Source organism: Xyrauchen texanus, chromosome 20, assembly GCF_025860055.1.
Source record: "Xyrauchen texanus isolate HMW12.3.18 chromosome 20, RBS_HiC_50CHRs, whole genome shotgun sequence".
Classification (NCBI taxonomy): Eukaryota; Metazoa; Chordata; class Actinopteri; order Cypriniformes; family Catostomidae; genus Xyrauchen; species Xyrauchen texanus.
The window spans coordinates 38,937,877-38,958,864 of record NC_068295.1 but is presented as its reverse complement, the minus strand read 5'-3'; the positions used below and the strand labels follow the sequence as shown (position 1 = coordinate 38,958,864).

Here is a 20,988-nt window from a genome sequence, read left to right as displayed (position 1 = left end):
CAGTGGGTGGAGAGGTAGGGTCCTTCTCGGCGAAGCCCACGGTGTACGGCGAGCCGCAGACCAGTAAGGTCGCCTCTAGGAAGTCGTGGAGAGTCCAATCACGCGTAGCCGGCGGCAAACGCTCCCTGAGCGAAACGTGTAAAGTGTCCCTGAAGAAAACCACCAGGGCTGAGTCCGGGAAGTCCGTGAACTTCGCCAGTGCGAGGAAGTCGCTGATGTGGTCTTCAACAGGGCGGTCCTCTTGTTTGAGGCTGAGCAACCTGTAGTTGGCCTGAATAACCGCTGGATCCATTGTGTGGTCTGTCGTTCTGTAATGAATGAGGTCGGAGTCAGACAAGGGATGAGGATCCAAATGCGGGTTTATTTGATTGAAGGAAACAAACAGGCATGAATAAACAAAACTACCACGATGGGCAAATGAAAACAAAACACGAAAACACAGGAACTGGAACACGGGCATGGGAGCGAGCACAAACTACGTACAACAGCATTCAACGACAGACAAGGACTAAACCAAAAACCAGGATATAAATACAAAAACATGGGAAAAAAGGGGCCAATGAACAAACAGAACACAAACTAGGTGACAAGGTGATTAACCGAAACCAAAGGCAAATTAACAAGGGCAGGTGAAAACAATGAACAGTGAACACGAGGGAAAACAAGACTATGGAGGTACAAGGGTGACAAAAGTGAAAACTAAGGAATAACAAAAGTGACAAAATTACAAACAAAGGGCAACAGTGAGACAAGACAGGGTAACCGTTACACTGTTTTTCACAAAGAATCCTTCTCAAGTCCTCCTAATCTCCAAGAATAAGTCACCCTTTGTCCTTGTTTGCATCCAATATAATGCAGTACTGTAAATATTACTGTTGTCATCACCATATTCTGACTGGCAAAGTCCATTTAAGCCCATGTGGATCTCCGCTGACTGTCTTAAGATCTGATCTTTGCCTTGTCACTAATAGAGATGATAGACTTCTGAATAGCTGGGCACTAGATAAGCTCTTCAGAGCTGTCAAACTTCATCCAAAAATGATTAGTAAAGTCATTCATGCGCAAAGGGGCATTTTTCAGAGTTCGGTCATCAATCTAATGTACTTAGACTCACACAAGCCCCGGAATTACTGGGATATTAGCAGTCAGAACCACGGCACAATGTTTTTAATGCAAAACATGTCAGAGAACCATTTCCTGGCAACCATAGGACACTATTCTGGGCATTTGTGAAAAGATGTAAACAAGCCTTGTATTAATAAGTGCTACAGAAGTGAGTTAAAAAGAGGATCTTTCTTCTCAAACTAAACAATTCACTGGGAACATGCCGTGGCTATGTGGGTGTATTTAAGCATTCATCCATGGTCTCTGTGGATTGCGGTATAGCAAGGCATTGAATACTATAAACAATGTTTGTTGATTCCTTTTACAATCTTGTTTACTCCTGCCTTATTTACTTTACACAGTATTTGAACTGTACCGTCATTCGCAAAGGGAGATAAAAAAGAACAGGCTTAAGAGTAAATAAGCTCAAAGGAGAGAAAAAAAGATGAAGCCGGAGGGAAGCAGAGATGTTGGATTCTGATGCATTTCACAAATGTTCATTTCTCAACTTCAGCTGTTTAAATGAATATGTCTGCATTTATTGACTAATAGTTGCAAGCTGAACTACAAACTGTCCATCTTTTTTTAAAGTAAAAATGACATTTGTTTCTAATGTGAATGCGAATACATTTAATGTACACTGAATAAAATGGAGTGAGGTTTACTTAAAAAAACATAGAAAACAATTTCCAAGAAATTGCGAGTAAATGAACATACATATTTTCAAGTAAAGGCTACATACAAATTGTGGTGGCTTTAATTAGAACTTCTCAAGTATAGTTTACTTTGCAATACTCTGTTTCAAGTCAATTTTATTCACTTTTTGTTTGAACATTTTACTCAAAAATGAAGCATTGAATTAAGCTAAGCTTTTAAAAATGTACTGGCTTCAATGTATTGTTTTTAAACATATTTAATCATGTATCACATGACATATGGTCATCTTCCACAAGGATGCTTAATGCATGATTTGTAGTATATTAGACAACATCACCTAGCTTTAATTGCAATAGAAACAAGATCCAGAGCTATGTACGCAGACTTCAACACTTGGTGCAGAAAACACATCAAATAACAATCAAAAGATAATGTTTTTTGATCATGAACAGGTAATTTTGAGTTAACTTCACAAAACAAGAAGTAACCAAATGTTACAACAAAATCAACAATAAAATTGGTGTAAATCAAACACTGAAACTAAGCAAACTCATTAATTATTCAAGCCCGGTGCATGCTGGGAACATCAGCTTCGAAAGACATTTACCTGTGAAATGTTCTCAAATTAGCAAATAAATTTGACAAAGTTTTCTCCTTTAGGATTCATACATGATGATGCATTGTAAAGATAACAAACAATCAAGAACTATATTCACTTATAAGCTAGAGCATTCATTTTTACATGTTTGATATGAGATGAAACCAACTTATTCAATGTAGTATATATTTTTTTCAGTGGCTAACATTGACTTTTAACTATAATACCACTTGAAAAAACTCAAATGCTTGGACCCAATTAATATACTTAAAGTAATTAACTTTATTGAAAGTTAGTAACTGTACTCTGATTACAAGAATTTAAATTCTGATATGTTAAAACACGACTTTTTGACTTAAACAAAATGTTAATTAGTTAAAGAACAGTTTTAACCCTTTCCCCGCCAGCATTTTTAAAAAAAGTTGCCAGCCACCGCCAGGGTTTTTGACGATTTTCGCTAAATTTTAATGGCCCGCAGAATATTTTCTTCCATGAATATATGAAGATGCTATATATCAAAATAAAGATCTGAGCCTCTACTTTTAGGCAAAAAAAAACTATTTTATTTTATCTTCATTTGTTCTTTTTTATTGCGACTTGAACAGAGGTAGGTTTTGTCAAAAACAACATTTCAGACAAAAAGCTGAGAAAAAGGCATGTTTATGTCTGATATTTTGATCTTCTCATACTCCACTTCTTCATGTTTGAGACGATCGCATTCTGTTTCTTTGATCAAAGAGTTGCATACTCTTTCAAAACATGCGGAGGGGTCTTCCTTACCGTGATAACACCTAAACACGGAAACCCGGAAAATTCCGTGTTTGGCGGGAAGCGTTTAGAAACACGGAAAATTCGTGTTTGGCGGGAAGTTGCAAAAACACGGAAAATTCCGTGTTTGGCGGGGAAAGAGTTAAAAGTACATTTGACAGATACAGTAATCAGACAGTAACTAATTACTTTGTCTCATAATAATCTAATACATAACATAACTAATCACATAATCAAGTCAAATTGGTTGTGAAAGTTTCCTCCACATTTCAAAGATGTTTTACTCAGTATTATTTTTTCCCCCGTATAATTATTAGTAAAAGAAAAAGTGTCTGCTTTGAATCCAGAGTGGCACTGACTGTTTTGCTTTTCAGTCGGATGATAAGTGACTCTTCCCTCAGAGCTGTGATGAAAGTTCTCTCATAAGACCACAGAAAGATAGTGGCACACTTCAATGACTAGTGCCTGTCAAACACTTCCTTTTTTGCTGGTCCTTTTACTCAACGTCGTTTCATTTGGCCGACCTCCAAAACGAGCGAGAGTGATTAGTTTGCCATGATTAACAGCTGCTTACACCTTTTTACCCTTTTGTTCTTGTGTGCACGCTGTTATCATTTAGTACAGCACACACATTTCTGATGCAGGCTATAATGTGTTATAGTATTAGCTCCTAATATGATTTCAAACAGGTAAAACTGCCTTTTTTGGCCAACATAATAAAAGACAGATCTGAGCATCCATAGAGCCATATAGCTTCTAGTTAAATTCCTGGAGTGGCAGTGTTGCCATATATTCATAAAAAAGATAAATGTATTCAGTAAGATGGAAAATCAGTGCTTAATCTCCATGTATCACTGTAAAATCGAATTAGTTTACATTAGATTGAAGGCAATCGGTTTGCATGCTTCTTTTAAGTAAGCGTATTATTTAGTCAAAAGTGAGCTGCACTTATTTTTTTAAGTAACATTAAGTAGTAAACTTAACTAATCTGTGATTAAATTATCATTGTTTTTATTGAATTATTGAAATTATTTAACAGTATAAGGTAAAAAAAATATATACGACTGGAATATCGGTTATCCATATGGCGCATTGGATTCTCCTCAGTGATTCTTAGTGCACATAAATCTGCATTTTTCTAAAGTACAATTGAGTAAAGAAGAATGGCTTGAATTTAAAAGGCTCTGAGTTCAACAAAAGTAACACTTATCACCCTTTAATGGTGACTGAATAATGGGGCTTTTCCACTGCACGGTACAGCTCGACTCTACTCTGCTTTCTTTTTGGGGGGTTTTCCACTGTGGATAGTACCTGACAAGCAAGCCGAGCCGATACTAAATGTGAAGTGAAAATCCTGCAGATCAATGATTGTTCAGAGAGATTTGTCACTACCAGCGTCACTGGATTTGCTAGTTTTAAAGTTATCTACATCGATAGCAGTATCATTTGTTCACGCGCCTTTCAAATTGTAAAATGATATGGCTGTGGGCAAAACCATGCCGTGGTCAATAAACAAGGTGCAGACGTTCCTCTTGTTAGCGACGAAATAAACGAAAAAGTCTTTCGAGACACGGCTACCATCGACCCTACCAACAGTGTAGGGAAAAGTAAAAAAAATGTAAAAAACGTAAAAGTGACTACAGAACCATCAAGGAAATGTGGAAGTGGCTCGACCAAATGGACGTGATCTAAACCGGCGAGCATTGGGAGGGAGAGTACCCTGGACTCCGCCAGGATGGAGGATGGTACGTTTTGTTACGTTAACTCTATATTCTGCTTGAAAGCTTCACTTTATTTAGTTGACAGCTACTGGAAAGCTTCTAAAACAACCAGACCAATTTAACTGTTACACTTGTGTAGAATCACCATGCAACAACTGCTTTATGCAGCACAATGAGCTAGTAGCTAACAGCTAGCGGTTTTGAAATTGTTTTGTGTCGAGATTAAGAGATGTCGCGGCAGTAGATGCGGCGCAACTATGACGATCAGCCTATAATCCCACCCACGTTGAGGCGTCACTAAACTGCAGTGGAAAAGCAAGTTCAGAAAAGCCAGCAGAGGCGAGTCGAACCGTAACGTGCTGTGGAAAAGTGCCATAAATGTACCTTAAAGGTACACAATAGGTTCTTAGGGTAAAATTATATACCCAAAATGAGTAGTACACATTCTTTATAAATGAGTAATACATTTTCATAACTAACTAGAGGTACAAAAGGTCCCTTTGAGGGTACCACCCCAGTGATGACTTTTAGTACTTTTGTTCTGAGCGAAATAGCCAATCAATGTGCCCTAAACCTTAAACCTAAATCTAACCGATAGTGTCATTAAAGCAAATGTGAGATGAAATACACAATTGCTGAAGCAACCATATCATTTTGTGGTCCTTCTATGACACGTTTGTCTCAAGTGTCAACATCAGGACTCGTACCCAGGTCCTTTGTATCAGTTGAGCAGTTTAATCATTCTTGATGTTGTTTGTAATCGAATTGATGTTTATGTCATGCAAACTAAAGCATCACGTTACAAGTCATGCCCTATTGTAAAAGTGTTTCGATGTCATAACATAGCACTGTGTGAGTAAAAGGACGAAAAATACTCTGTTTTTTGTTAACTGATTATCTGCCGTTTTACTGGTGATTTGTGAAAAGGGAATAAAAGTCATTGTTGTTGTAGCAGCTCTAGTGTTCATTTCACCAAGAAACTGTTGCAATACATACAATAAGCCACACACTTGTGCAATAGTCTTGACTTACAGTATATTTTAGATTTTTTTTTTTTCTACGGTATATGTGATTTATTGTGATGCATTCAAATATTGAATAAGCATGCCATGTAATTAATTAGATTTTTAAAAATAATCAATCAACAGCTATGGTAAAAAGAAAATAGCTGACTAAATGTAAAAAAACCTCATTAAAATTCATCAGCTTAGCCTTCTCAATGTAGCCCCAGACATGATTACTTTCAAAATGAAAATAAATAAATAAATGTTATCTGAAAATATGGGTAGCTGGTCATTCTCTCAAGCAACTTCATGAGATGCAACCCACAATGCTTTTTAAACAGTAAAACACTTGCTGGCTGCTTCTCCTTCACTTTCTGCTCCAACTTTAATCCATTTAAAACAATAATTATTAATCATAATTTGAGTTTTTTAAAGTAATTCATGTGTAGACACACTCGACAGCTCATTCCAGTGCTACTAGCTCTCCATATCTCCAGCTCTTTTCCTGCTCAGACCCCTTTCTGCTGTTATCTTCCAGGTACAACAGCTCCAGCCTTGTTGAACAGCACGTCCAACCAGCTTTACCTGCACTTCCATACAGATATCAGTGTCGTTGCAGCAGGATTTCACCTTGAGTACAAAAGTGAGTATAGTACATGTCACACCATGGTGCTTTCATTATCTTGAACCCTTTGCCCCTAGTAACGTTCCAGTGCATGGCTTGCTGATACATTTCACAGCCAAACACACATGGCAGGCTCACAAACACATGTACACACACACAGTCAGCTAATTTATTTTATTTCTATTTTTTTTCTGTGCTGTTCTGCTGTTTGGAAAGGTAAAGACATTCCTCCCCAGCTGTCATTATTTGCTCAGCCACAATGTCAGTGTTAGCCAGCACCAGCATGAAGAAAACTGAAAAACAATGGGGTTCAACCTTATATGCCTCTAACAAGTCTAAAGACTTTGCCAATGTAAATTTAGACATTTATAGTTGTAGACATTTTTTACAATGTCATCTACACTGGCTGCTTGTGAAATTAAGGATGTTAATGTGAGTTAATGAGATTCAAGCATGTGAATGTCCATTTTCATTTCAAATTCTGAACAGGGCCATCAGGGATCCTCTGGAACTTCCAGCTGGCCACCCACCCCCTCATGTACCGTTCCGGCCTTCATAGGTGCTCGCTAACAGCACTTGCCCCTACAGTCAGTTAAAGCTAAATGGGGGATCTTTGTCTTTTGTGTACTGTATACAGTATGTGTATTTGCAAGCATTTCAGACTGTAAACTTTAGTGTGCTCAAAAAAAACCTCATATTTACTACCCTACCTAATTCACCTTCCGCATTTGCCATTTGTCCATTTGTAATAGTGTCGTCATCGGTGGGACAGCGCAGTTTTTTTTTTCTCATCTGTTTAAAGGACTGGTTTGTGAGCACTGGTTGTAGTAATGTAACATGCAACTAGTAAAGGAAAGTTTGTCTACAAAACTTCTGGAAGTTTAAAATAAAATTACAGATAGATATGTAGTGACAATCACCCTGGCACCAATTGAAATGAACTGGGCCTCACACAAGACACTTTTTTGATCACACTTCACATACGTGTGTGGAGTATGTGTGTGTGTGTGATTATTAATATCAGACGGCCCCACCCTCCATCCTCGGGACACCAGCTAAGGAGTTTCACCTTAATACTAAAATAATTATCCAAATGGACCATTCAATAAATTAGAAATATGTCAATTGGAAGGAGTTGGTCATCTGATTAATCTGAAGGATTCATGAGTTTCAGCCTCACCCTTTAGAGCCCTTCTGTATCAGCACAACGAACACACAGTTTTAATAAAATTACTTTTATTTTCAAAAAGATAAACAAGAATAACTAACAAAATGGTACTCATATGCTAAAAGATAACAGAAATGAATAGGTAAATAAAAGCGTATAGGATGGAAAATGCAAATGGTTGTATGTAACAGTGGCAAAGTATGACTATTATCACATGGAAAGATAAATAGCTGTTTCTTTATTAATAAGGTGAAAACCTTATTATTAATTAAACATATAACTCACAGATTATTATACACATATTATGTTATCTAAAGAACATTAGATAGGTATACACTAATGCCAAGGTCTCTGGAAAGAGGTTTAGTTGTGAAATTCTGTTCTCCTTGATCGATCGATCGATGAGTTCGGTGATGGCAACATCTTCCACTGGGGCTCAGGGCCACGTTACAGTGGGGAAGGAGCTGAATTCCTTTTCAGCAGCCTTGGACATGAAGGAGCTGAGTAATGTGGATCTCCTGGAAGCCCAGAGAGGGTTCTTGCAATCTGGAACACGCAGTATAAAGCTCTTATATCTGTGCAAGATTCATCATCTGGAACACGCAGATGCACGAATCCTGAAGAGAAGGTTTGCTCGCCAGAGGTAAACCTTGTCACTGTAGTTATCTCCCTGGTATAGGGATTCCGAACTTGGCATTGCAATTGACTCTTGTAGTGAGACTAGATTGAGAATTTGCCATGTTGCAATGAGAAGTATTTTCCATGTTGAAAGTGGTCGGCATCTATTTGGTAGTTTAACACAGATGAGTGCTATTCTGAGGTTGGCGCTGTCTTGGCGCCATGAGGGGGACCTACACAATATTTGGCAGGTGGTTTTAATGTTGTGACTGATCAGTGTGTGCGTGTGTGTGTATATATATGTATATATAGCTTGATTGGTTGAGGAACACAAACACAACACTAAATGATTGATGCTATAAAAAAAAACAGTTTAAAAGCATGGCACTGCAATAAAACCTCGCTGACACCCGCTGTGCAGCCTAAGCAAGGAGAATGCAGAAAGCATGCTTTCATGTGCCACACCACCGATGTCACTATGGCAACATCCTCTATCACGGTACATAATTTACTCCCTGAAACCGGGTGGTTAAATGAGAGCATACAATTACAATGAGCATGTGCTTTTGGATGAGTAGGTCTACCTAACATTCTAATTTTAGCACTTTATGAAATCCCCCCAATAATGCCATGGCATAATATGCTGAATCTATATTAAAGTGATGGTTTAATAAAAAATTTAATTATTTCATAATTTTCTCACACTCATTGTATGTACAAAATTGTATGATTTCCTTCCGTCTGGAACGCAAATGAAGACAACCTGGTCTCATAGTGAAAACGTGACTATATATACATTTTTGCAAAACTTGTTATATGTGTCTCCAGGTACAATTCCCTGCAGTTTCCAGGTGAAATGAACACTAAAGGTGTGTGTTTTATAGAGCTGTTCAGTCGTGATGTCAATTTCACTCAAACCATGACTTCAATGGCTGATTATGACTGTATAAACATTTATTCTTCTTTCTATTACTCAGACCCTGCTATATTATGATATCGAGACACTTTTACTGTGACACATCATTAAAAATTATATATTTTAACTCTTATTTAGCAGACCCAACTATATATATATATATATATATATATATATATATATATATATATATATATATATATATAGATAGTGCTTCCCCAGGGACTTACCACCCACCGTGTCGTGGTGCGCTGCTATAGCGACCACATACACCTTCAAGGTGGAGGGGGACAGCCGCCCCTCCAGCCTCTCCTGCAGGAAGGAAAGCACTGACCCGACTGCGCATCTCTGGGTGTCTTTGTCTCAGGAAGAACAAGTGACTTTATTGACTCTTCTTTAATTTGTTTTTCTCCATCTGACCCACTGGAGGCCAAAATATCTATGTTAAATACTGTTCTCTTTTCTGGCTTGGACTCATTTGTTCCTATGAAATCACGGTCTGTCTCCTTTGTACATTCCGCTCCCTGGTATAATGATGAGCTGCGCTCTATAAAGGCAGCTTGTAGCAAAATAGAGTGAAGGTGGCATCTCTCTGGCCTGAACTTACATCACCAGGCTTGGAAAGACCACTTGCATGAATATAAGGCAGAAATTGTATCCGCCAGGTCCCGTTATTTTTCTCAGATAATTGCCAATAATCAAAGAAATCCCAGACAACTGTTTCATACCATTAACAAATTGCTCAAAAGTAACAGTTCCTCAATTGTGCCTGCATCAACTCACCTCTGTAATAGATTTCTTGATTTTTTCTGCACCAAGATTAACAATGCTCGTAGAGGCATTCTTAATTATCCTGTCTCATCTGCTTCTCCTCTTTGTATTTCTTATTTCTCTGGTACCTCTTTCTCAAATTTCTCCTCACTTGACCTGGTTTCTCTTGGTAAAGAGGTATCACAAATGAAAGCTGCCACTTCCATAGTTGATCCTATGCCAACTTTTTTGTTTAAATGATGTTTCGCCTCTTTGTGTCCTGTTGTCTTGAGTATAATAAATGACTCCCTGTGCACTGCATTTAAATCTGCTGCTGTAACACCTGTACATAAAAAGACTAACTGGGATTTCGACAATCTTATCAACTTTCGTCCTATTTCTAATCTTCCCTTTCTTGCAAATATGTTAGAATGAATTGTGGCTTCTCAATTATATACTCATCTCACTGTAAACAATGTTTTTGAGCCCCTTCAATCTGGCTTTCGCAAACTCCACAGCACTAAAACGGCATTAGTGAAGGTCACAAATGACTTGTTAATGGCATCGGACTCTGGCTGTCTTTCAATTCTGATCCTCCTTGATCTGAGTGCCGCTTTTGACACTGTAGATCATTCTCTTTTACTCACACGTCTTGAGACAGTCTTTGGTGTTACTGATACTGCATTAAACTGGTTCAAATCTTATTTCTCAGATCGTCGGCAGTTTTTTTCCTTGGGTGGATGTAGGTCATAGGTTGGTTTGGTTAAATGTGGTGTTCTTCAGGGTTCGATTTTGGGGCCCTTACTTTTAGCATTTACATTACATTTATGCATTTGGCAGACGCTTTTATCCAAAGCGACTTACAGTGCACTTATTACAGGGACAATCCCCCTGGAGCAACCTGGAGTTAAGTGCCTTACTCAAGGACACAATGGTGGTGGCTGTGGGGATCGAACCAGCGACCTTCTGATTACCAGTTATGTGCTTTAGCCCACTACGCCGCCACCACTCCATTTACATGTTTCCCCTTGGTCAGCTCTTAAGATCTCTAAGCCTTAATTTTTACACGGATGACACCAAGATTTACATCCATTCAAAACCTGGTGATTGTGTGGCTGTCGCATTTCTTGTACAATGTATTACTGAGATAAAAAAAATGGATGTCTCTCAATTTTCTTTGTCTTAACACTGACAAGACTGAGGTAATGCTCATTGATTCACCCCGCCAGCTTCGTAAAGCTGGTTCTTTAACCTTAAATATGAATGGCTCTTATCTGGAGTTGCAAACAAAATTGAAAAATTTGGGGGTGATATTTGATGCAAATGTAACATTTGATCCCCATGTCAAGAATTCTGTTAAAACATCATTCATCCATCTCAGAAACATTGCAAGACTGTGCCCCATGTTATCTTTCTTGGTGGCTGAAAAACTGATCAATACTTTTGTACAACTTTAAATGAATTGCAGTATGTGCAAAACTCTGCTGCTAGAATCTTGACAGGGACCAGGACAAGTGATCACATCACTTCTGTCTTGAGTCCTTGCACTGGCTTCCTGTCAGGTTTCATGTAGACTTTAAAATTCTCATGATTACATACAAGGCTTTGCATGGTTTGGCCCCTCAATACTTGTCTGAACTTTTAACCCCTTACACTCCAATGCGTGATCTCCGCTCCTCCAAATCAGTTTTTTAACTGTTCCTTCTTCTCGTCTACGTTCTATGGGTGACAGGGCGTTCTATTATTTTGCTCCAAAACTGTGGAAATCTCTTCCCTCTGAGGTTAGACATGCTGAATCTTTTAATATTTTTATATCTTCCCTTAAAACTCACTTTTTTTAGGGTTGCTTTTCTGTGATTATTATGTGATTTATTATTGTATTATTTAAAAAAAATTCTAATTGCATGTTTTCTTGTATTAATGTATCATTATTAATTAATAATTTTTCTCTTGTAAAGCGCTTTGAGATGCAACTTTTAAAGGCGCTATATAAAATACATTTTTATTACTATTATTAACACGATGATCAAACGCCACTTCAAGGCACACAGCTGCCACATAGAGGGAGCCCTGGCTTGAGTGATCGTGTCTACCACCACCAGTGGTAGGCCACTTAGGTCTTCCGCATCCCATCCAGGGGCCAGACATGGAGATTCCAGAGGTCTGGGCGTGGGTGCCAGATGGTGGCGCATCCCTGAGAGAGGAGGTCTTTCAGGTAGTTCTGCACCGACTGTGTGCGCTTGCTCTTGAGGCGCACTATCATAGAGACCGAGTCTAACACATGCTCTGAACCGGGAAGAGCTTGCTCTTTTCACAGTTGATCTGAAGCCCCAGATCCACCAAACTGGCACAGAAGTCTTTCAATTTATGACGTTGTGGAATTCCAAGATTAAGATTGGGTTTTTCCTAGATTCAAATCATATGGCTGCAATTCTTCTGCATGAATAATACTACATAGGTATTGTATACAGATGCATTTACTTTTCTTATCCACCTATGCAACAGAAACAATAGGTTTTGCTATTTTTTATTGTTGATTTTCGATAGTCATTGTATTTTATTTCTCACTTGAATGCCTGACATCTTGTAATAACTCAGAGTCAGAGTGTCCCAGTTGCACTTGAATGCAGTATAACCAAACCTAAACTGAAATTAGTACATTGGAAATACTTTTTAAAATTGTATTTAAAAAACAAACAAATAAAATACTATTTTAACCTTAGTCTTAACACCGTATCTGTATCTCATTTAGCTGTGGGTCTTACTACCTGCCCAGAGCCCGTAGTCCCAGCCAACGGCATCAAGAACGGGGACAGGTACATGGTGAACGAGGTGGTGTCATTGAGCTGTGAGCCAGGCTACATGCTTCAGGTGAGTTGCTGATTATCCACAGCGTTGACACTGCTGCTGCCAGTCTGGGAAATATAGTTACACTTCATGCTAACACAAATACAACATGCTACACCTGCACACAGGCAGACAAGGGCAAAAAATAAGAAGATGGATAAGCCGCCAGAGTGCTGATCATGTGATCTCTTGTTTTTGCAGGGACATTCTCACATAACGTGTATGCCAGGGACCGTGAGACGCTGGAATTACCCCCCTCCCCTGTGTATAGGTACATGTCCCTCCATACTATATAGAAAGCACAATTCTCTAAGCCTATAACATAGCATTTTAGATGTTTTTTTTATTATTATTATTTTGTAGCATTTTTTGTGTGTAGTTTCTTTTTTTTTTTTTTTCTTTTTAATATTCAAATACCGAAGTGTTTGTGAATAAGTTTGACCCAAAATAAAATACAAAACAATCTGTCATAATTTACTCACCCTTACGTTGTTCCTCAATGGTATGACTTTTTCCATGGAACACATACAGAGATGTTAAGCAGAATGTTATCCATACAATGAGAGCCATCCATACAATGCAAGTGAATGGTCATATCGTTGTGGAACAACATACGTTTTAGTAAATTAAAGATTTTTAATTTATTTTGTGAACTATAGCGTTAGTATTGCCTTTTCTGTTTCTGTTCACCAGCAAAGTGTGGAGGAACCCTTTATGATATGAGTAATGTGATCCTGAGCCCGGGATTCCCTGGGAACTACCCTGGAAACTTGGACTGCACTTGGAGAATTGTGCTACCCATTGGATATGGTGAGTGTGCAAAGAGCTTGTGAGTATGAGTCAGCAGGCTAGAGATAATGACTTCAAATATGATCTCTAGAGGAGTCTGGTCTCTGTACATTTTTTACACAGCAGTGAACTGGTTCATTATGATCAGTGTTGGGAAGTAACTAAATAAAAGTAATGACACTAATAACTAAAAATCAGCATGAAATCAAAATGTACTCATTTTCTTTGTTAATATATGTAATATCTGTATTAAAATATTAAAAATATCTTTTTAATCTTTCATCAAATTATAATAACCTTCTCCACCTCTGCAATGATTTTCCTTTCTTGCTGACATCACAAATCCCTCTTAATTTTTTAACTCCTACCAGATGTCTCCATTATGGAATATAATGGGCGCTTTTCAGAATCAAATCAATTCCTAATTAATAAAATGAAGTCCCAACATATATTGTTTTTGTCATTGAATATAATGTTTTATTTGGAAATACATATATATATATATATATATTCATGGTGAAATGCAATTGTTTGTTAAAATCATTTGTAAAGTGTGGTCAATTTAAGCAATATTTATTTTATAGACAATTTACACAGAAATGAGGTCTGCTTGTGTTTTGCCAAATAAAATAAAAAAGTTTGTCTTCATAATCATATATGAAATACAACAACATACCCCAACTCTGACACGACTTCCCTCTTCTGTTGATATCACCAATTTTTCAACCCAATAAACCCATTTGTATGTAAGTGCTGCGTGGTATTGAATGCTACAATTTACATACAAATCTTTAACAAATGAATCACAGGCTCACCCAACAGATATTTACCCAGATAGATTGGTCCACAACAATGTTGCGTTGAATACCAAAAGACAGAAGGTCTTGCTTCCTTTTTTGTTAGATGCTTCTGCCATTCTAGTGTTTTGTTTCTTTTATCTCAACTTTGATACTTTGAGACTTCAGAGTTTTGAAACTCTTTTAGCCGTACCCAATTTGCTCTCTCCCGCCCTACGGTTCAAATGAGCAGAGAACAATAGACCCATTCCAAACTCTTTTAGCCGTACCCAATTTGCTCTCTCCCGCCCTACGGTTCAAATGAGCAGAGAACAATAGACCCATTCCAGATGTTAACAAGGTAATTGCAGGTCATTTAAAAAAGTCATTACACTTATCCTCGAGCGCAACTATTTTTTCTCCACTCCCCTCTAACTTGGAAGAAAACAATGTAACAAAAGCAATTTTCTGCCTTATCAAGCAGACGTTGCACAAGCCAGAGCTCGAACGATCATGTTTGTGCTTTGTAGCAAAAATGCATTAGCTTTCACTGTTAACAGAGTACAATCATTTTAATAAGATGCACAGATGGCTTTATCGATGCTTATTACAGCTTTTAGGACAGTCTGAATAGGTAGAGTTAAGTGCAGTTTGGGGATCACACCACATCAGAATGACAATAAAGCTCATCTTTAAAAAAATACTAAAATCTCCAAGGAAACTCAATTCTGGCTCACTTCTTTGATACTTTTTTGCCATATCATTCAGTGATCTTCATTTTTTTTTTTTTTTGACTATTATTAAGTTAATTGCCAAATCATCTTGTTGGAGGCAGTAATGGGATAATTGTTTGAAGATGATTGTGAAGTTAATGGTACACATACAACGGAGTATAAAAGACCACAAAAAAGCTTTGTTTTTTTATGTATAGGCCTACCTTTTCAATTACATTTGAAAAAAAAAAATAAAAAAATTAAATATATATATATATATATATATATATATATATATATATATATATATATATATATAAAATAAACAGAAAATTATGACGTGAAATGAAGAAGAAATAATTTATTAGATTTAAGAAAATTTGTGACATCGACCATGTTAACTTTTTTACACAAAGGTTCAGATTTCTTTGATGCAGACAAGATGCTTCTTGGCATACTCAAATCATGCTGGATAACATGGATCATCAGGTTTTCCTCAAACTTGTGGAGTTTGTGGCAGCTTGAGTGCATACTGTCATTAAAGTGAAAAGGGGGGTTACCAAATTCAATCAGGCAGACAGGTTAAATAAAATAGAGGAAAGAAGGAAGGAAAGAAGATTAAATAAATGAGAAGTAGGGAGTTTAAATAAATGAAGAGGAAGGATTGTATATAAAATAACATGAATGAAGTAAGAAAGAAAGTTTAAATTAAATAACAGGAAGGACATATGTTTAACCCTATAAGTTTGTAAGCCCCCAAGAAAATAAAATTCAAAATATTAATAACTACTGTCTTGACCAACACAAAATAGCTATCATTTGAATGCTTAGAGGCTCTACTCTCCAGTGCATGCAGGCATTATTACCACAAATGTACAAGTGCTTTGAAATTTGCATGCAAATCAGAAGAGTTCCTTTATGATAATTAATCAAATAAAAATTGCACTATACATATTATTGCAATCAGTAAAAACATCCATGTGTCCATGTTGTCGGAAAGCTCTAAAATAGTAGAATACATACAGTGTATTTGTTTTTAATCACAGACAAAATATAGTGAGTAATAGCTACTGTAAATATATGTCTACTATAAATTATGTTTGTATTGCTTATACTCCACTTTTCCACTTATGACTTAATGGAAAATAATCGGAACATAAAAAATCACATACCATTAACATAGAGAGGGTGATTATCTTTCAAACGAGCCCATATGCAAGGTGATAGGATTCAGACATCATTAGTTAATCCGCACAAAGCACAATGTTACATATGGCCACCGGGTGATGGCGCCAATTAAATAACACAAACTCGATGCAGACTCATTAAACAATACTCATACAGACTCAGCTGCGTTTCTACAGTCAGGCCAAATGAGGGCGTGCTTGTGCCAGCACCAGTTGTGTTCCCACTGTCACTTCCGGGGCTTCATCGTGCCTCCTCTGTGCTTTCTCGGGGCCAACAACCAGTGGCCTTTGGCCTGCCATTTACTCTTCGGCCAAACAAGGCCAACTGTGGATTGAGGACTGGTCAATGACAAAAGCGGAGTTTCGCCGAAGTTGCCAGTTTGTGTATACAGCGCACAGTGGTACAGATTCTGGGCAAAAATGTAAACATTGTGGGCACAGAAAAAATCTTTTAAAATACACATTGTACAAAGCAGTGCCAAAGGAAGAACTTTCCATGGTTCAAGATTATGGATGTTATGCCAGAAAGCTGCAGGTCCTGACAACATACCTGGCCGGGTGCTCAGGGAATGTACTGATCAACTTGCAGATGTCCTCACAGACATCTTCAACATTTTCCTGAGCCAAGCAGTTGTCCCTGAGTGCTTCAGGATGACCATCTGGACAAAAAGGACAACTATGTAAGAATGCTGTTCATGGACTTAAGTTCAGCATTCAACACAATCATCCCACAAAAACTTATAACAAATCTGAATCTGCTGGGTCTGACCACCTGCAACTGGATTCTGGACTTTTTGACTGGAAGACCCCAGTCCGTCAGGATCGGCAACACCACCACACTGAACACCGTTGCTCCCCAGGGCTGTGTGCTCAGTCCACTGCTCTTTACCCTGCTATCTCATGACTGTGCAGCTTGATGCAGGATGTTCAGATCACATCCTCAGTTGTGGGCCTCATCAGCAACAATGAGTCAGCGTACAGAGAGAAGGTGAATCAGCTTGCAGAATGGTGTAGAGACAACAATCTATCTCTTATTGTTGATAAGACTAAAGAGATGATTGTTGACTTCAGGAGGAAGTCAGGAGCAGACCACTCACCACTGCACATCAATGGAACAACTGTGGAGAGAGTCAAAAGCTCCAAGTTTCTTGGTGTGTACATGATGATGGAGGACCTCTCCTGGACTCTCAACACCACCTGCCTGGCCAAGAAGGCCCAGCTGCGCCTCCATTTCTTGCAGACTTCCCCCTCCCATTTTCACCACCTTCTACAGAGGGACGATAGAGTATGTCCTGACCAGCTGTCTCACCAAGTGGTATGGGAACTACACAGCCTTCAACCGCAAGACCCTACAGCGAATTGTAAGAATAGCTGAAAAGATTATAGGAGTCTCTCTATCCACCATAGACACCACATACAACAAATGCTGCCTCCACAAAGCCACCATTATTGCGGATGATCTCTCTCACCCCTCTCATGGACTCTTCAGCCTCCTGCCATCTGGCAGAGGATACAGGAGCATCGGTGCCGCCACCACCAGCAGACTTTGCAACAGTTTCTTCCCTGAGGCAGTCAGATTACTCAACACCATGTTGCCTCCCAATGCTCACCTGGTCAAGTCAAACACCTTTCCCAGCATGACTCAAAAACATTGCACACCTGCACTTTACAAAGCTGCATCAGTCACTTTTTATTATGGAACTCATTTTTGCTGCCAATATTGTTGCTATAGTTATTGCTGCTACACTACTAAATAGTTTACAGGTAACAGCTCATGTTCTGTGTATTTATTGTCCTGTGTATCTTTTGTTCTGTTCTGTGTATATATTGTCCTGCACTCTTCTCACACTGTTGTGTATTGCACTTTATGTAGTCTTGCGTATTGTGCTGTGTTGCACCATGGTCTTGGAGAAACAACATTTAGTTCCAATGTATACAACCTATATAGAGGAATTACAATAGTAGTAGTAGTAGTAGTAGTAGTCCTTTATTGTCACATAGTAAACCAGTGAAATTGGCCATCGACCTGTCCATACAAACATACATATGACAAGGGGATAGACAGGACAGGAAGACAGGGAATTAGAAGAAATACAGCATGACATGAGGAGAGGAGAGGAGAAAAAAAAGGCAGCCCCCAGACTATGCTCCTTAAGAAGTACAGTGTGGGAACAGGGAAAAAAACACCTCAGCAACATTAGCACATAATCAGTACACTCTACAACATGAACAAGACTTGCAACAGGGGAGGGATTGGGGGTGGAGGTGGCCCAGCACAGGCAAGCAGCCATCCGGACCTGCAGCCATGTTCGGCGCTGGTCACAGACCCGCCTGTCAGACTGGGGGTACAAAGCGCGAAGGTGAGGGATAGGGTATCGGGCGGATGATTGCATATCTGTATATATGTGTAAGAGTTCATGTGTGTGTAGGCCTGGAGAGTCGCTATGCCAGCATCTAATCTAGGTGCCTCAGTCCGCAGGGGTTGTCATAGCGATACACAGCAAGTTGCCATGGAGACAACCTTGATCAGGTCCCAGACATAGTCAACAATCACCAGGTGTCTGGGGAGTCGGGAAGGAACGCGAGTGGCTCACTGCAGTGCTCTTCCGGGGAGTTGTTGTTCCAACAGCGGCCTTGGCCAAGGCCAGTGCTGGTTGAGGGTGGCGAAACAGATAAGATTGGGATTGTTTGGTCTTAAGGAGAGTAGCGCATTCTAATTTACACGGCTATTCTCCTGGTCCATTTCGGTCTCTGAAACGATCCATTTGCCTTTGCAAAGCTGTGAGCTTCTCCATGATGTTATCCGTATTTTGGTTCATAGACCCAGTCTGAGTGCAGACAGCTCTGCCCACTGTTTCAATCATGACGGGCAGCCTTGTGAGGCTTTGGACAGCTGTCACCGTCTTCTTAACTCCTCGATAAACCAGGGCAATGCCTAATCCAATCAGCAGAAGACCTGTTATCATGGTACCGAATAGGTAGAAATCTTCAACGTCCTCCACGGAAAGAGCCGCCAGACACACGACCCGCCACCTCTCCCATGCGTCCATCGTGTAGCCAGCTGCGAACGTTCCGTCAGGGCAGACAGGTTCCCCCGAACCCAGCTTCTCGTCGAGAAGATGGTGTCAATTGCGTTGAGAGACCAGTTGATCAAATCCATGATGACTTAGTTTGAAGAGCAGTGCTGAGAGAGTCTCTCAAGTACAAGACAGTAGACTAGATATGACGAGAGGAGCAAAGCAGGGAAGATAAGGGTAGGGAGAGGGTGAGAAAATGCGACCGCCTTCGTTGAGAGCCAAGAGAGTAGAAAAACCCACTTGATGTGATTTAATTATAAAATAGAATTAATTATAAATAATATGATATTAAAAGAAAGAAATAATAATAATACATTAATTTGCATGCATATAAATACATTTATTTAAATCAATGAATGAAAGAATGAATGAGAATGATCGTTTGTATTATGTTAATTATTTTCTAGTTTTTGAGGACTATCACATTTCATAGGTAGCTAATTACAGAATTAACACAGTTTCTCTGTTTATTTATTTATTTTGCAAATGTAAGCATGAATGTGCGTGAGAAGCTATTTGAGATTCAGCAATTAACGGTGGCTCAGAGCCCTTGAAAGTGCAGGTTTAATGTAATGTCAATGTTAATGTCACTTTAACATATTCCTTATGTAACTTATGCACATGCACCCTGACACTTTGAAAGTCTAACATGTTACCACTCACTCCACAGGGGCCCACATTCAATTTCTGAACTTCACCTCTGAGGACAACCATGATTTTTTAGAGGTTCGCAATGGGCCGCACCACAGCAGCTCTCTGATTGGTCAGTTCAGTGGGAGCCAAATTCCGCCTCCTCTGCTGAGCAGCACTCACGAAACCATCATTCACTTCTACAGCGACCACTCAGAAAACAGACAAGGCTTCAAACTCTCTTACCAAGGTGGGGTGACGTACTGTCCTCTACCTCCCCCCCCCCCACACACACACACACATTATTATGGTATAATATATAAGATAACCCCACCCCTAAATGGTAAAACCAACTGTTTTACTATTTTAACAATTTAACACTTAACATGTCAGTCAGACTGCTCTTTATGTCTGTGTGGCTTATTATTTTTATCCAATTAAAGCTGCAATAGAACATGTAGTCTGGCTATGTAAGCCTTTCATTTGCTTACTGTGCTCTCTATTCTTTTGAATGCATGCCATCCTTGATTTTGTACTGGTCCTTCATGTGGGAGTGACAGCCTTTTACCAGGATCTTTGGAACAATCTAAAGATCCCCTTCCTTTTAGATCACTTGGAGGGCACTCCATTATGACAGCTGGGGTCTTGAAAGCATTTTCATATCAATAAGATTTTGCATGTGCACTTGGATTCCACTTGATATAAATAACTTGCCATTGTCTGGCGCCTCACTTGTAGGTCAAACAGTTTCACTCTACTGTGGATTCCCCTTCAAGGAGGGGGAATACTGATGCCATGTTTTGATACATAAACAATGATGAAAGAATATGATTATGAAGGCTGTTGATCATAAGCACTGCACTTGAAATGTTGCCTGGGAGATTCTCATGTGCTCATTTCATAATCTACCAGCTCTCTGCATACTCACCAAATTGGTGACAGTATGCCTTTATGGTGGTACACCTTAAACGCCAATAAAATTAACTTTTATACATGTTATGCTTGTTTTCTCACCCTCATGTTGTTTCGACCCTATATTA

The 20,988-nt window shown here is 38.9% G+C and overlaps 1 protein-coding gene across 1 annotated transcript in view; it reads left to right on the top strand.

The window, feature by feature from the left end:
• LOC127660590 (CUB and sushi domain-containing protein 1-like) overlaps nt 1-20,988 on the top strand; it is a 524,643-nt gene that overhangs the window by 403,815 nt on the left and 99,840 nt on the right. Inside the window, exons 36-40 of the mRNA XM_052150909.1 lie at nt 6,391-6,495; nt 12,682-12,800; nt 12,978-13,047; nt 13,470-13,586; nt 19,989-20,198. Coding sequence (XP_052006869.1) covers nt 6,391-6,495; nt 12,682-12,800; nt 12,978-13,047; nt 13,470-13,586; nt 19,989-20,198 — 621 coding nt within the window. The remainder of the gene's footprint in view (nt 1-6,390; nt 6,496-12,681; nt 12,801-12,977; nt 13,048-13,469; nt 13,587-19,988; nt 20,199-20,988) is intronic.